General features: G+C 42.8%; 1 protein-coding gene across 1 annotated transcript; it reads right to left on the reverse strand.

The window, feature by feature from the left end:
* Positions 1-691: 691 nt before the first annotated feature.
* On the reverse strand, positions 692-16,870 carry ogdhl (oxoglutarate dehydrogenase L). Its single transcript, XM_085799991.1, has 23 exons — positions 16,009-16,870; positions 15,070-15,311; positions 14,415-14,585; positions 13,501-13,603; positions 11,386-11,501; positions 11,157-11,311; positions 10,604-10,750; positions 10,431-10,521; positions 10,162-10,341; positions 9,930-10,058; positions 9,465-9,644; positions 9,214-9,366; positions 8,453-8,555; positions 8,248-8,376; positions 7,951-8,101; positions 4,881-5,008; positions 4,613-4,791; positions 4,404-4,475; positions 3,443-3,568; positions 2,611-2,683; positions 2,363-2,526; positions 2,107-2,261; positions 692-1,994 (listed from the first exon to the last, which is right to left on the reverse strand). The coding sequence occupies exons 2-23, from the start codon at positions 15,307-15,309 to the stop codon at positions 1,871-1,873; spliced, it is 3,069 nt and encodes a 1,022-aa protein (XP_085656117.1). The 5' UTR covers positions 15,310-15,311; positions 16,009-16,870; the 3' UTR covers positions 692-1,870.
* Between the last annotated feature and the right edge of the window lie 813 nt (positions 16,871-17,683).

The following is a 17,683-nucleotide window of genomic DNA, read 5'->3' on the forward strand; positions in this document are numbered from 1 at the left end:
GATCGGTGAGAAATCAATATGTGCTCAACATCATAAATTTGCTCTTGTTAGATTAGTTCATCTAGAATCATTGCTCCTATGTATTTGTTTCATTAAGGTATGAACCAAACAAATGACCAGTGTTGTGTACAACTAAACATGAAGACCAATCCGTGTTATTGAACTTATTTATTAACATATTTTATTGCATATGTAATTTTTCCTAGTGTAAGTGCAAACCCATCAAACTGTGCATATGTTTCAGTACCCACATGGATATGTGTACATATTTTTCTTCCATTAATTAAGTAGCAGCACATAAACCTAAAATGTCATTAAATATGCAAGATAATATTTGTGCGTGGTTCATGGTTATACAGTATCTTTAGCCGTAAGTGGAAAAGGAGAGCTACAGTACAGTTAAACAAGAAGCATCACTTTATGGCGTTACAAAGCAAAGAGGTAACTAGTATCAATTCTGTTAAATTCCTCGGGATTTTAATATGACAACTAAGCGTCAGTATTGCTCTCAAAGCATCCAAGGCTTTGCTGTGTTTATATGTGTGTGTGTGTGTGTGTGTGTGTGCACATCCCTCAGCCTCCAAAGAGGAAGCGGAGCCTTATGTCCTAAGTAGAAAACATGGCTGCAAGTCTCTGTGCCAGCTGGCTCATGTCTCCTGGTGAAGTGAGGTGTGACAATAAATACAGCCTCTTTCATTTACAGCTAAGGAAGCCAAAGTAAATACAGTCAGTAAACCTACTGCTGTGTTTAATTTAAGAACAGTCTTCATACCTGTGATATGTGATAGACATTCATTGTTAAAGTACAATGGTCATTGCACTGTGCATCTGGTCATCATCTACAAAAATCAATATAAACTCTAATCCTACTACAATATACACTGCTATTCTGAATATAAGCAATGGAGGTATCTACAGTAATAAAACTATTGCATAAACAGTGATTGTCACAAATCTAAATTTTGGTGTGTGAATGTTATTGGAGGTACTGTTGTTACTTCACCACTCATCTACCGTTAGTTCTCAAGTGAGAAATCTGTGATGGAGTGAATATATTTCATGTTTCTATCATAATTTTGCAGGTACCTTTTATTTTTAAATACATGTGTTGTCTGTGTAGCACCCTTTAGAGGCTAAAAATGTTGTGTCTAGTTGTCTTTAGATAATACACATACAAACACACATTGTACTCTACAAAACCAACATAAAGGCCCTTCCCTGAACAGTGTTGATTGAATAAAGTGCAGATTGTTGCAGGAAAGCAGGGATCAAGCTACGTGTGGAGGCTTTTGTTCACCCAATTAAGGGTGTAAAGATCAAAGTTGTCTGGGTTATCGTGGGACATTTAAATAAAAATGACATGATTCGATATGGGATAGCCAGGGAATGGCAGTGACTACTAGTTTGCTGATGCTGATGTGTCCAATGCATTACATGAATTGCATTGCAGTGAAAGACAACTCATTCTGCATATAGGAAATCTCATAGGAACTTGTATGTAGTGGTGGTGGTAGTATCTCCAACACAGTTCAATACACCTCCAGAGTCCGCCATGACACCCCTGATATCACAGCTGTTAATGAAAAGGTGATTGAAATGCCTACAAGCTACAGTACGACTAGTAGGGACTAAACAAGTTGACCATCTCTACAGACATAAATGTTATGTTGTCTGGTTCAGACATAAACTGCAGACTTATCTTTCACATAATGTTATCAGAGGTTAGAGTGACACGTATTAAGATCAGACTATGTTCAGGATTGTCACAAATCTAAAAGAGTTGTAAAATTGTGCCACAGGAAGACTTAATAGACCATAATGATCGGAGATGAAACTGCACCTCCAGCATGGCTCTTATTCAACATCTTCATTACAAGTCCTTCCCCTTGAAGGCATTCAGGTTGAAAGCAGTGTCCATGAACCTCCTTAGCTCATTCAGATGAGTGGACTTGTTCCCCGTCGCAGGTGCAGCTGCAGGGTCCCGTCCAACGTACCTGGAAGAAATAAAACACTGATAGTTTGTCACCAGGGACACGGTTCAAATCCCTTACCAGATTCTTTTAGCGATTTTCCTCTGTCATGAGCAAATCAAGCAAGACCCCTTACCATACAGGTTTCTTGTTGGCCACCACTGTGGAGAAACGTGGACGGACGTAATCATAGTAACCCATGTTTTTGTGCTCCTCCTGACACCACACCAGCTCAGCATTGGCATATTTCTCCGCCTCTGCTCTGACTAGATCGAACGGGAACGGAGAGATCTGCGGGGGAAGGTGAAGAATAAGTGAAAGGAAAGGTGAGAAAACTGCATTTCAAAATCCACAGGGAACAACATGCTCAGTCAAGAGAGGGTTTTAAACACCTGTTCAAGTCTGATGATGGCGACATCTTTCTCCAGGTTTAGTTGTTTCCTCTCTCTGGCCAGTTCATAGTAGACTTTGCCGGTGCAGAAGATCACCCTCTTCACTTGGCCTGGGCTTTGACTTGCAGGACTCTGATCAGGAATCAGCCTCTTGAATTTAGTGTCTGCAGAGACCAGGTACGGTAGATTTGCAAGAGCTGTACACCAACATTTGAGACACATTTTATGTCAGATTGAGTAAGCTTCACCTTTGGCGAGGTCATCAAAACTGGACCTTGCATCCGGGAGCCTCAGTAGAGATTTGGGAGTGAAAATAATCAACTGTGGAAGAAAAAAAGGAAAAAGTTTCTGTGACAGACATAAAAAACCCAGATTGATTCTGTCATCCGTATCTCTATTGTGCGCCTTGGAAAAAACTCCAGAGATGAAAGTTTTTATCTCTTTTCACGCTAATTTATTGCCGCCATGTAGCATGCAACATCAGCATTGGGAAAACAAAACATTTCTTTAACAATCAAATAAATAAAACCCTTTGTGCTCAGTCGACCAAGTCCAGAATTTCAGAGTTTTTTCATAAAAAACAAACAATATGATCCCCTGTTGGCCCTCTCACTAATTTGCTCAGGAAGTAATTTTCTCATGCTTGGCAAAGCATTGCATTTACGTGCGACAGGGGATCAGTTAAGACATTCACTGTGGCTGAAAACTGTGAGAGACTGAAAAAAGAGCTGTGCACATTAAAAAAAAGAGAAATGCTTTACATTCCACAACTTTATACCTAAACTAGCACTACTTTAGTGATTCAAAGTACTGAATAAGAACATACAAAACCATACAGTATTGTATCATAACAGTGATATTGATATACCGTATGTACAGTATCTACAGCAAGGAATAAATACTAAGGCTGAGGTTTACATTAATAATGGTGTCAAATTGACAACTACTATTTATTTTTCAAGAACTAGGGACTTACATTTGTGATTTGGATTCAATCTGTGCTAAATCTCATCATTACACGACAAACTGGTGCTAAGCAAGACACAGATAAGACAGAGTAGAGTCAATGTTCCACTTTACCGGTTTTCTGAATGGCAGCAGAATCTGTCGTCTGAGCACATGACAGTAGTTAGCAGGCGTGGAGCAGTTGACTACGATCCAGTTGCAGTCATGCAGCTGCTGGACTTCAAAATCTCCACTAAACTCCTTTGTAAAAAGAAAAAACAAGACAACAAAAGAATAGGATTATAAAACTCTGACTCTGAAAACAGAAGAAATACTTAATATACGTCAAGTTATAAAGTCACAGTGTTTTTGCATATTCTGTGTTATAAACTGTTTTCTTGTCTGTATACAACATCTATTGCACGTCTGCCCGTCCTGGGTGAGGGTTCCCTTCTCTGTTTCTCCAAATTTTTCCCTGTTTAAAGGGTTTTCCTGGGAGTTTTTCCTCAGTCGATGTGAGGGTCTAAGGGCAGAGGATGTTGTTATGATGCTATGTAAAGCCCTTCGAGACAAACTGTTTGTAAAAATGGGCTATACAAATAAAATAGCCGTGCCTTGCCTTTGTTGAGGGGAAGTTTTTTTTCTAAGAATAGCCTAGGAGATGCAACGCTTGAATGGAATACCTCTCTCTCTCTCACACACACACACACACAAACACACAGGACTAAGGATGTTAATCCCTCAGTACTCTCCCACTAATAGTTTGATCAATATCCCATTTGGAGATGAATCTGGCAAGCTTCTGCTGATACAGCTGCTGTGGTTCCCGCATATGAGGCGACCCCTGGACCAGACTTCCTGCTGAATACCAACTCTTTAGAGGCCACAATGAAAAGACTTTTCAGCTCTAAAGAAATTGGCCATCATCACTTAAGTGGTCATGACATAAGCAGAGCCATTAAAACAGGAAGCTACTGGATTTGAAGTGCCGCACATAGCGGAGAGTTTCTATGATATTTGTCATTAGGTCATCACATTTCTCAAATTGGTAACCATTACTGTAGAGTCATAATGTAACTTGAACAAGTGAACACACAGGAAAGTGATCGGGATCGTCGTTGCTCATCTGCAGAAAGCGTTCAGGTCGAGCTGATGAATGTTCTGGACCCTGAAGAAGAAGAAGACAAAGCAGGATATGTAATCACAAATAGGAAGAGGAATTTCACTGCAAGGTAAAATCCAATACTGCAGAATAATACCCTTTTCATAAGAACTATAGCCTGGTTGATCACTGTCACTTCTCACCATTCCCTCCATCCCATGTGGCAGCAGGAGGACAATACCATTGTTGCGGAACCACTTGGTCTGGCCCGAGCTGATGAACTGATCGATGATACACTGGGCCGTGTTGTTAAAGTCTCCGAACTGGGCTTCCCACAGGATCAGCGCATTGGGGCTGGCCATGGCAAAGCCAAGCTCAAACCCTGAAATCACAGTCATCCTATAACAGATTTTGAGGGGAAAAAGGAGATCTCAAGAACTCACAGTGTAGGTAGGGGAGCTGCAGTCTTACCAAGCACCCCGTACTCTGATAAGGAGCTGTTGCACACAGTGTAAGGGGCCTGGTTGGCCCACAGGTGGTTCATGGGAACACAGATGCGCTTGTCCACCTCTTGGTCGTGCAGGACATGATGGCGGTGACTGCAAAACACCAGAAGAGCAGAGACAGAAAGAAGTGAAAAAGACAAAAAAAACAAAAACAAAACACTGTTGTGTAAGTAAATCTATGTGTGTTTACATCTATCCATCTTTTAGAGGCCTCGGATTGAACTCAGAACCACCACCAGGCCAAAAAAAACCCATCAAATTTTAATTCATTATAGAAAACAGAGAAATGCCACATTCAACAAACTGGAACTAGTCAGTAGTTTAATAGTGGTTTATGGTTTTTGATTGATAACTTTCTTAACTGATTAAACCATTTTAATATTGTCACGGCCTCTTGGTTTAGGTCATGATGTTGTGATTGTTTTGTGTATATTGTGACTGATGTGTGCAAATCCCTAACCCATTTTAACTAATCATTTAATCACTAGTATTATATTAGCTGGACAAAAAAGCAGTGATCCTGCCTCAGACTTTCATGTGTTGTCAATAATAGTGATGAAACAAGAGCTTTTATTGATGCAAATAGATATTTTAAGGATTTTTAACCCACAAGATGCATGGTAATATCAGTCACACACACACACAGACAGACACACACTACAGCCCGTGTTTCAGCCCATGAAGGCACTCGGTGAAAAGCACCCTCCTCTCTCCTGATCTTCAGCCAGCATGAGGCCCAACAAGAGTTGATGGGAGCAAAGAGCCAAGCGTTAACAAGCTCTGCCAGTCGGCTCGCTCCCAGTGCAGGAATCAGGCTTCAGATCCAGCACGATCAGACAATCACTTAAACCCCTTTAACATCACTCTAATGACGTCTACATGCACACACGCACACACACACACACACACACACACACACACACACACACACACACACACACACACAAAGTGCTAGAGGTTATGTAATTGTCAGACGGAAGAATTGCAGGAAATAACCAAAATCTATTGATTATTATCTTGAATTTGATGTATTACGCCCTAGAAGACCAGATGATCATGATCTGAGTCCTTGGAATAATATCATCCATAATTATGGACTAATGAGGATACGTCATGTGCTGCCTAATTGTTTTGTTTGATCCTTGCTTCACATCTCCAGGATATACACTTTCTCTTCAAGGAATCCTTTGATGAAAGAAGAAAATCAAGAGCATCGAGCATCAATTGAGGTCACTCTCTCAATCCAAAGAGGACCCCAAAAAAAAAACCCTGACGAGGATGAGATCTTTCCCTGGGATTGCCTCATAAACTGCACCCCGGCCTCTCTCTTCTTCCTTTGTGTTTTTTTTTTCTCCACGTATATAAACACACACAAAAACACACACACTTCCTCTGCCTGGGGGCCCCATTAGTCAGGGAAAGGGGTGCACGGAGCAGTGCATGCAACCCACCCAAACACGACAACTGAATCCATTAGTCCACCCTGCTACGTACATCATAGAAACGCAAGCAGGCCCACTCAACTGTAACATGCCAATATGCTCAGCTCCTAAGATGGGAAACAGAGTAGTGGGGGATGAAAAAAGTGTAGGTGGAGGGGAGAAAAAAGCAGTAAAGGGAGGTATAAAGTATTGCTGAAGTACAAATAGGAAGAAAGGTGATTCAAAGAGTAAAATGTGGTATAAATGCCAGGTGATATGTGGTATTTGACGGCTGTCGTTTATTTTTTTCTCAGGCCAGGGAAATTACCCTACTGAACAGGACAGAGGAAGAGGAGAAGTCGTGTCAGTGGTAAATGCGAGGCAAAAGAAAAAAGCCCGTAGCCTCTGGTTAGTTAGTGTGATGTATGTCGCTGTGAGCTGGAGGCGGGTTGGGGAGGGGGGCAGTGTCACTAGAGATGGGCTGGTGGAGAAATGATAGGGGACAGATGAGACAGGCGCAGTGAAAAGGGGGAGCTGGTTTTTGTTCATGTGTCACTCGTTCCCTCCATACCATGACAACACCATGTGGGCTTCACAGGTCCCAGGAGACTGCACTGACGTCCTCTGTCTGACAGACTCCCTGTGCCACCCACCCCACCCAACCCCAATTACTAAATTCACCATTTTTTTTATTTTATTTTTTTGCTGACCATGACATAACCAGCAAATGTACCAGTTTGTTTTCAAAATAATAGATTTGATGTGATCTCAATGTCAGAGTCACTCTAATACAGTATATTGACAATTGACGTTTACACAGAAACCACTTTATTAGGCACCTGTAAACTGCTCTAATCTCACAAAGATAATGTTCAGTTTTGATTGATACTGTCAGAAAGGTATTGATTATAACTATGCATGACTGAGGTTGTAGTTTAGGTTCAGTGCAACACCACCACTGACTATGTCCTCAATTACAGTACAGCAGGCTGGCCAGGAAAATCACACTGGACCCTTCACATGTGTTACATGAGGAGTACCAGCTCCTGCCCTCTGGGAGACGCTTTAGGTTTCCACGCTGCAGGAAAAACAAATATAAGTTTTCCTTTGTCCCTTACTCCACGGCTCTACTAAACAACCCCCCCCCCCCCCTTGTGGCAGATCTGTTGGATTTGTTACCATTGAAATCCATCAGGTGTACCTAATAATGTGCCCAGAGACTGTATTTTGCATTTAAATTAAATACATGTAAAATCATATTTAAGAAAAAAGATCCTCCAATTGTTCTTCAATGTTGGTGAAAAAAGTCTCAATGTGTGTAAATAATATTAATTTCTAACTAGAGTTCATCATTAATGTGGACAATAGCATTGATTCGGGTCAGTGACACAAAAACACTGACACTCGAATGACGAGGGGAAAATAAATATATTTAAAACACTGTTTACTAATAACTACAATGGAGGTAGGCTGTGGTGGCGGTAGGAGCTCCCATCACTGCAGACCAGGACATTAATACAAACACTAAACAGGGCTCACAGAGGCTCAAAAAAGATTCATATAAATCCCAGTAGAAGCAACATTGAGTTTTCAGTTGTGCGGACATGGACTCACCTAAAGGTGCCCCGCTCCACATCCTGCCCACTGAGTCGCACATGGATACCATCTTTGAGGAGGGAACCAAAGGCCATGTACTCTCCGAGAGCCCAGTCCATCTGCCGGTTCTTCACCAGGTCGGCTCGACCACGCAGGATACGAGACACACCTGGAATACACACACACACAGGGAGAGAGGGAGAGAGAGACATACACACACAGGGGAACAAAAACAAAACCATTACCATGACTGCCGGTCTGTCTCAGAGCTCTGTTTTTTATTGTTTGTTTTTTGCATAAAGCAACCAGACTCACCTGCGTGGATCTTAAAATCTTCCAGAGGCACCGAGCTGGCTGTCTGGCCGATGTGCTGCAGAACCTCCTCCTCCAGTCCTGTGGGGACACAGCTCATGCTCTTGGGCTCTCCCTCGGCTGTGAAGAAATCTACGAGAAGACACAGCTTCATTTTAGCAGGAACAGGAAGTACTCAGCAGACAAAAGGTGAAGGGAGAATTCACACCTGGCCAGGGGGAGTCGAGCCAGTTTCGAATGTGTAATATCTTTTCATCCTTGGAGCTGGTGTATGCCTCCTCACATATCTTGTCATATTTGGCAACTTCTTCCTGCAACAACATTGAAAAAAGCGCCATTTTAACTGATGCACCATTTGTTTATTTTAAATAAAGGGCTGCAGCTGAATAACCAAAACTGTGTGTAGCTGACAGAGAGAAAGAGACTGAGAAGAAGAGAGAGGGGAGTGAGAGAGCTATTAGAGGAAGAGGAAAGCCTCTACCAGCAGTAATGGTTCTGCCTTGCCATATTACAAATGGGGCTTTTGCAAGACAGGCCACACAACAGAAAACAATGTCCATCAAAAAGCCAGGAACTAACACACCACAGAGGCGCTGCAGTATTTCTCTGACATGCGGTCTAAAAGAAATAAAGCTAAGAATGGATGTTGCGATCAAAGTTTCTTTTTTGGATGAAGAAACTGAGCAATTTCATTGAATGTTGCCAGAATCGGAGGTATACTTCAACTTCATTGAGCAATATATTCTCTGTTTGAGGGATTGTGAGGCCAGGCGATTGAACTGAGTCAGTAAATTGAAAGCCAAATACAGCGGTGCTGGCACAACACATTTACCCAAAGGCTAGGGTAATAGCTAAGTTTGATTTAATGCACATACTACGGCGGATGGTGATGTCAAATAAAACAGCATACAGTAGCAGCCACCAATATACAGTATATTTAACAAGAGCAAACAGTGTTAGATCACAGACCTCAAATTCCTGCAGTGTCACCACTCCCTCAGCAATGAGCTTGTCAGAGTACTTTTTCAGCACATGCTCCTGCCGACGGATCTGTTTGTACATCAGCGGCTGGGTGAACATGGGCTCGTCCATCTCATTGTGGCCAAACCGTCTGTAGCAAACCTATCAAAAAAAACACACACGCCTTAAAATAAAAGATGGCACATCTTAGAATGCAACTTTGTTATTTATTAATCCATTAAGACGTAACTCTGACTGACCAGGTCAATGACCACATCTTTGTTGAACGTGGTCTTCCACTCTGCAGCCACCCGACACACATACATGACAGCCTCGGGGTCATCGGCGTTCACGTGGAAGATGGGTGCGTTGACAACGCGAGCCACATCAGTGGGGTAGGGAGAGGAGCGGGCAACTCGAGGGTCTGTGGTGAAACCAATCTAGGAGGCAATAATAGCATGTTGAACTTTATATTTACAGCCTACAATGCATGTAAAATCAAAATGAATAAGACAAAATGTCCACGGAAAAAAAAAAGGTTTTAACACTTTTTGTTGTTCTGAAGCACAATTTGTTTGTAATTGTTATTTAAACAGCTTTATGTAAAGCTAGTGTAGCAGTAATAACAGTTATACCAGTAACTTTATCTGTATTAGCTGTTTCATGTGAGCCAATAAAAGATATGAAGTCTAGTCTGTTATAGAAAACACCGATCTTTCCATTACCTGGTTATTGACCACCACATGGATCGTACCATGTGTCGTGTAGGAGGGGAGCTCACTTAAGTGGAAGGTCTCATACACAACCCCTTGCCCGGCAAATGCTGCATCGCCGTGCATCAAGATGGACATGACCTAGAAAAATCACATCATAAAGTAATCACAATGTAGCGTATTGAAATTAAGTCTCCAAAATATCAAAATGTCTCCACCATGGACCTGGGATAAAAGCTGTCACCTTCTTTCCTTGGGTGTCTCCTCTGTAGAACTGCTCAGCTTTGGCCTTGCCCTGAACCACTGGGTCCACCGCTTCCAGGTGGGAGGGGTTTGCCATGAGTGACAGCGTGATGTCCTTGTCCGTCTCCCGGTTAATCCTCTCATGGTACATCCCAAGATGGTATTTGACATCACCTGAACCCTATACGTAAACCAAAGGGGGTTATATAAAGCATCAGTTGTGTCCGAAACGCAGTTTTCTATATTGTCACATATTTACCACTTCCTCACCTCATCGGCCGCCTCTAACTTGGGGTCGAACTGGCAGAAGATCTGATCCAGGTCCTTACGGATCACATTAGCGAGGACATTCAGTCGACCCCTGGGAATAAAACATCAGCATCAGAAATAGGAGGATAATTGACTGCATGTATAGACCGAACTGAGAGATGACAGGACGCTACCGATGAGGCATCCCCATGATCACACTGTCGATGCCTGCAGCACTCGATTTGTCAATGATGGTTTTCAGAGCTGGGATGAGCACTTCACAGCCCTCCAGACCAAAACGTTTCTCTGATGACCACTTCCTGGCCAAGAAGTCTTCAAATCTACAAATAAAAAAAATGATAAGAAATAACCAACAGTACTTTATGATATTAAAATAATTTTAGAGCATTAGGAAGATTTAGACACTCTTGCGTACAACTATTTGCATAAATCTATACTCTTCGGCATGAATAGGAACTTAGCAAATACTGATTTACTCTACTCCTACATTATCACAAAGAAATAAATAAGTCACAGGAGAGGAAATATGGAGCCAGATTACTTTCAGGAACTGCCACCAACTCCTACGATCATTTATCAAAGATGAAAATGAAGAATAGGGGTGTTCTTCTTTCCAAATATACCGGGCAAACAGGAGTTTTGTTTATGTTATGTGAGCTATAAGTAAAAGTGAAGTATCGCGCTGTCGCCAAAGTGTAAACAAGAAAATGTTTATTGACTGCTGACCGTGTGGATCTGATCAGGCGGGCGAGCAAAGTTCTCTTCTCGGCATTAGTGAACTGCAAGATCCCCGGAGTCTCAAATTTCTGACGGATCCACTGACACTGGTCCACGTTGTTGATGAACATGAACTCGACTCCGATGTGACCGCAGTAGGATGTCTAAACAAGAAGAGATTGAAAATAAGTTACGGCCTTTCCTCGTCATGATAGAAATGTCTGGGCAGATCAAATACCTCTAGTCTGCGGATGATTTCTCTCAGAGGAAGGGTGGTGTTTCCTCCTCCAATGAAAGTGGTCGGGGGCAGCTGGAAGCTCCTGTCCAGGTCAGACTCATCAAGACCGTAGAAATCTACAGTAACACCATGTACATTTCCATCAGATAGATCTCACACTCATTCATACACACATTATATACAACATCTTCCATGTTTAAGTCACCATTCCTGTGGATTACAATAATTACAATCCATTTTTTGTGTGAAAACTCGCTGTATAAGAAGAAAGCCATTAGTTTCCATGGAGAATCATTATAATGTGACTCACTTACTTGTGCGTAAGAAAAAGCAAAGATCCAAACCAAAGAACACCTTCTCATATCATGTGAGCACAGAAAGTCACAGTAAAATGTATTGTAATGTGTGTCGTAACTGTTTGGTCACAAATATTTCAATATTTGTCAATAGCCTGATTGGTTAATTGAGTTACTAATTTGATAATGGATTCATTATTTAAATCATCTATCAAACATAAATATCGTACACTGTTGGTTCCACTGAGCTGAAGGTTACTGAGTTACTGCCATCGTCTTGGACTTTGAGAGTAACTCTGGGAGTAAACAACGACTGAGCCATCAATATATAATAACAAAAAGATTAATTGATAATGAAAACAATCATTAGCTGCCATTCTAAATGAGACTGCAGTGCTCCCTCCACTCTCAGATCACGGGCCTGCAGGGAAGTGTCTGAATACATTTTCAATCTCAATCACAGATGACTGATTCGATGGCAAAAATTGTGAAGGTGAAAATCAAAACAATAAAAACCAGTATGAGTTTGAGGCAACCAGTGAGGCAGCAGGACCAGTGGAGATCCAGCTTCGGTGTCTGTAGCCCCACACATAGGCCTCTGTTCTGACAGAGCCCACCTGAGAGAGCTGCTCAAGCTCAAGATGGCAGGCTACATAAGAGGAGACAGGTGCAAATCATATTAGGGACACAGCAAAGACAAAGGGGGCCAGGAATAGACTCGTGCACTATCAGCTGACCAAATAAGGGGCCAAGGAGGCCGTCATTAGCCTTCATTAAGGAAATATAGTCCTGGTAACAATACATGATGCAACGCTATGTCCTGACAGACACTGATCACTGATAACGGCAGAAACTGATGTCTCTCTCTATAACTCTCTCTCTCCTCCTTACTGGCCATTACCGTAGACTTCGATCGCTTTCTTCGGCCATTCCCCTTCTTTCGACCCTCACTCCGCTTAATGAAATGGAGAATGACAAGAGCTAGGCCTGAGATTAATGACAGCATTAGGACAACCAACCCCTACACAGACTTGGTGGGGAACGTTAGCGGACCTTTTATACTGAAAAACCACTTAAACACTTGGGTCTGCTCAGTTACACAACCCTGGATCGGAGATGTGTGTATGATACTGTACATGTAGAAATGCCTAAGAAAAATACACATTGGATAATCATAGTTCATATAAAAGAATATGCTTTAGATTTAAATCTTAGATTTGAATAAATTAGAAGAAATGCCTTATCATCTGCATATAAAGCATACCGATTACGAAAATTACTTAAGTTAGGAGAGGGGAATATAAGAAGCAACCATACACATCTTATTTCAAAGTCTACATATATATATAATATATATTATTAGATCTGCAGTTAGATGCAACCTTCAATCTCTGGTCAATAATTTAAAAAAAAGTTCTACTTTGATTTGAATTCCTTTTAAATGTGTTTCATGTAGCTGAAGTTTATGAAACGACATAAGTAAATTAAAAACTATGTTAACGTGATCGGCACTATTGCCTCTAAACAAGAAGGTTTAGGGTTTGATTCCCAGTTCTGGGTGGAGTGTCCCTGTACTGTACTGTGTGGGGTCTCTCCACCTTTCTCCCACAGTCCACAGACATGCACAGTAGGCGGACTGGACACTCTGAATTGCCCATAGGTGTGAATGTAAATGACTGTGTTGCTCTTCTCTATAGGTCGGCCCTGTAATAGACCGGCAATCTGTCCAGGGTTTACACCACCCTCACCCTATGTCAGCTGGAATCGGCTAAAGCCAATGGATGGATGGATGGATGGATGCCGTGGTTGTGAGCCTCACCTAATTTATCAATGGTTGTGATCAGGTCAGAGGGAACGAAGGAGTCCAGGTCAGCCTCCAGGATTCCCAGCGGGTCTAACTGGGCAACGTGGTGACCGCGAATCTACAGGAAGGATGGGAAAACTTAGAGATCTTGGTCAGGTAAAAAATAAGAGAGTGACTAGCAGGAGAGAACAAGAGGCAGTTTGGCAAAGGGTCCTGCTGCCAGCATGATGCTGAGTATGAACAGCCGGAGAATAAGCTAATACTCAGTTATAGGTCAACCTCTCTGAGGAAAGAGCCCCATGGGAGTGCTTTTATGTGTATGTGTACGCACACACATATACACATACACATACACACACACACACACACACACGTTCCCACCAGGATCTCAGCAAGCTGGGAATAAAAGTGACGCTTTTGCCAAAAGACAGAATTTAATAAATCCCTCGGATAGTTCCTCGAATTAATTTGAGGGCGAGGGGAATGTTACCACCTGTTTTGTTTAAGTAGTCTCTTTGATATTTCCATTTTCAAAAAGCAGCCAGGGTAAGTAGGTTAGACTTAATCTACCAATTTGCATAACCTCATGCAGTGACAAACAAATCGTGCATTCCTTTTAATACAAGGACACACACAGTATAAACAGCTTCCCATTGCCAGTTGCATCTGTTTTGGCGAGTCGAGCCGACTTCATTTGATGCATTTTTCACTGACACAAGCAAACACACGTTGGAGATACTAATAGTCAGCCAGTTGTGGCTCAAGGCAGATGACATCTTAATTCTTATTCTTAATGCCTATGAGACATATGATCTGTCTCTTCATTTGTAAATAACATTAATCCACATTAGGCCAAAAGCTGATGCGTGTACAGTGTGTGTATCAGTGTGTATGTGTGTGTGTGCCCCTCACAGCTGGGTGTGGAGTACCTGGTAGGCTCTAATGAGAGTGTGTACAGCCAGGTGGTCCTCCACCACTTTCTCTGTCATGTCTGGTGAGTGGGACAGCACTCGGCCCTGGAGCAGAGCGGAGGGGCGTCTCTCGCCCGCCTCGCCAGACGGACTGGACGCCTGCATGTTACGGAAGAACGCATCCCAGGACTAGAAGACACAGAAAGACGGATCCAGCATAGGGGAAACAGGAACATGGAGCAACTGCTTTGTGACTAATAAAGAAGTACATCAGCGTGTAAACTGTGTTTTAATGTTTTCCTGTCTTACCCTCACAATGTAGACAGGAAGGAAGAAAGGCCGTGGGGTGGGGGGGTTGGTGGGGGTATGACATGTCTGTGAAAGGCTGCGATGGAGTCTGGGATATTTGCAACTACAGTACATTTACATGACTCAGGCAAGTGAACTACCAGCACACTCTAGTGTGAATACACTGTGTCCTCAGGGCACAGAGTTATGCTGAACTGTGTTATAAGACCAACAAACTGTAATGCAGCTGGTCCCTGAGTCGCTGCACTTTGTTCCTGCTGCAATTCTCCATTCATGGGCAAATAAATATGAAATATCTAATAATATAACTCTCAGCTGTCAGTGACTGGTATTGAGATGAAAGGCACATGTTGCACACAGATACCTCGTGGACGTTTTTATGATCCTCCAGCCAGGCAAAGTACATCTCCTCCATGTAGCTGGAGCTGCTGGTCATTGCTGAGGGCACCGGTGCAGCCCCGGAGGAGCAGCCTCTCCTGGGATCAACCCAGCGCCTGGCCGGGCCTCCTCCTCCTCCTCCTCCTCCTACAGACCCTCGCAGCCACTGGCTCCCCCCGGTACGCCCACCCCTCAGCACACCCGCTAACGCCCGGAACTGACTCATGGCTGCAGAAACACAGAAATCAACAAACATTTTTTTTATTCAAGAAAAAGAGCGCGCACTAATGGTTTGACGTCAGTTTTATCACAAAGCATCATCATCTGAATGGGAAGTTTCTGAATGTCACATCTCTGCTGCACAAACTGATTGTAGGTTACGCACAGATTATAATTGCGCATACAGTATGTATGAAATGGCCTTAAAGAAGCACCGAAGCTGCGTAATATCCGAGGTTTAAAAAAAAAAAAAAAAAAACATTACATGACTGATAATGACAGCTATGTAACGGCCTGTGCGTCGGTTGGAGCACAAAGTCGCTCCAGCTGCAAAAACAAAGCGCGTAACGGGCGATCAGTCCAACCCAGTAGGCTACTATATGACCGTGCTGGTGTGGGACTGCAGCACGAGGAGCTACAACCCGCTGTCTCACCTTCTCCTGTAGGACGGTCGGCTGCTTCACTGCTTTCTTCGGGACACTAACGCCGACATCAATGCCAAAACGTTGCCTACAGTTCACTCTAGGTCTGCCACGGTTTCTCTGGACCGCTAATCCCTCAACGTCAACACAAATCCTCATAATCTCCCCCTCGTCTCTGACATTGCGGCATCACGGGAAATAAAAAATAAAAAGGGACGGTGGCTTAAGGAACCAAAAAAAAAACCCTGTCATCTTTGTTTTATTTGCACAAATTGCACATTTACCTTAGACTGGCTCTGCTATCATCGCTGAGGGGGGTGCAGGTGAAGTAGGGCAGGTATCAGTTAAGGTGACACAGATCCCAGAGCAGCGGCAGCTACGTTTGACACGCCCCCCTCCCCCCTCCTCCTCCTCCTCTTCAGTGTGTCAGGTGGTGCTGCACCCAAAGGTGCCACTGGTAACAGTCAAACACAAGGGACCTCCAGACAGGAAAACAACCAACAAAATTCATTGTTTCCGGATAAGACTCTTTTCTTTTCTTTTTTTTACTTTACACAAACAAAAACCATCAGTTAATTATTAATTAGGAATCAGTTAATTATCCTGCAGGGTTGTGGTGTTTTGTTTTACTTACTTTAATCCTGTCACTTCAAATCTATGAGCCCTGGCACACACTCATTTATTTTTCCCCCACTTCTCCTCTAGGTTATCACACATATGTCTTTCCCCTCAGTGTTAATTATATAAGCCAATTAAACTTTTATAAAGGCTGAACATGAGTCATTTGAGCAAGTGGTTTCAGATTGATGGGCTTCCACCTTGAGTGGGTTAAACAATAAGATAATTGGCCCTCCCTCACCACCACCACCACCTCCACCTCCAATCTCTTTCCTCCCCCCGCTGCCTCCCTCCTACCCTCCCTCTCCAGCCCTGCTCTCCTCCTCATCTAGATTTTCATCATTCATACTTGCTGGCACAAGAAGGAACAGTATTATCCATCATGACAAACACTCCACTGGAAAGAAAAAGTGGGGGGATAATGGAGCAGCAGCAGTTGTTAAAGGATCTACCAGACAGAACAGTGTTGGTCTAAATATCAGAACGTGATAATCGCAGGGTCATTTTGTGGTATTGAAACTGGTAACCAGTCTCTTCTCTCAACCTGTAACCCTCGTTTACTTCTATCATTCATCTCCCCAGTTGCTGAGTATAACCCAAGTGTTTTCACCCGCAGCCACGATATACATCCGCTCTGCAAGGAGCCACATTAACGCTGAGAGTTCTTCCGTTTTCATTTGTTACATTTGTGTTTGTTGCTGCTCTCCGGCTGACCTGGAGAACGCAGGGTCAGGCAATTATGAACTGAAATGCCATTTTGTTGTGGTGGCGTTGCTGCCTGACAGAGATGGAGCGAAGACCAGTTGCTTTCTGGCGTTTTATTAATAGTGTTCATCGATGAAAAGACCTGTGCCGCTGGGTAACAGGGCTTGGTGTTAAATTACATCCTGTTTAGAATAATTACATCACTACACGGGACAAGACTGGACCAGCTGTTTGATGTTTGAAACATTTCTTGTTTATAGGGGAAATTAAACATGGGACTGTTCCCCAGCCTCTTATTTCTGGGGAAGCTGTTTTTGACAATGTGAAAAACCTAGTAAGCATCTAAATACATCATCATTGTTACCGACTGTGGTGCTTCATTTTTTAAGATGCATTCAATGTCAAAGTTTAGTGTTATTAAAGATTTGATCTAAGAAGCAGCGGTAAACTAAACAAAGCCAATGTCCAGGTGGCATCAACAGTCAGGTCTGCCAAACCAAATTGACTGTGTCCATGACCGAGTCCACAGCTCATTCGGTCAGCGCTGGGCCCGGTACAAAGAGCGGGAGAAGCAGATAATGTCTAATCCACTTACTCAGAGCCAAGCCTACACACCATTTATGGAAGTCCACGTCA

This window comes from Trachurus japonicus, chromosome 15 (genome assembly GCF_045865225.1).
Source record: "Trachurus japonicus isolate A0001 chromosome 15, Traja_1.0".
Lineage (NCBI taxonomy): Eukaryota > Metazoa > Chordata > Actinopteri > Carangiformes > Carangidae > Trachurus > Trachurus japonicus.

Coding starts and splice junctions, on each gene's coding strand:
- ogdhl (XM_085799991.1), bottom strand. CDS start 15,309: ATGAGTCAGTTCCGGGCGTTAGCGGGTGTGCTGAGGGGTGGGCGTACC. Junction 10,342..10,430: donor AGTTAGAGGCGGCCGATGAG/GTGAGGAAGTGG, acceptor GTTTACGTATAG/GGTTCAGGTGATGTCAAATA. Junction 9,645..9,929: donor ATGTGGTGGTCAATAACCAG/GTAATGGAAAGA, acceptor ATTGCCTCCTAG/ATTGGTTTCACCACAGACCC.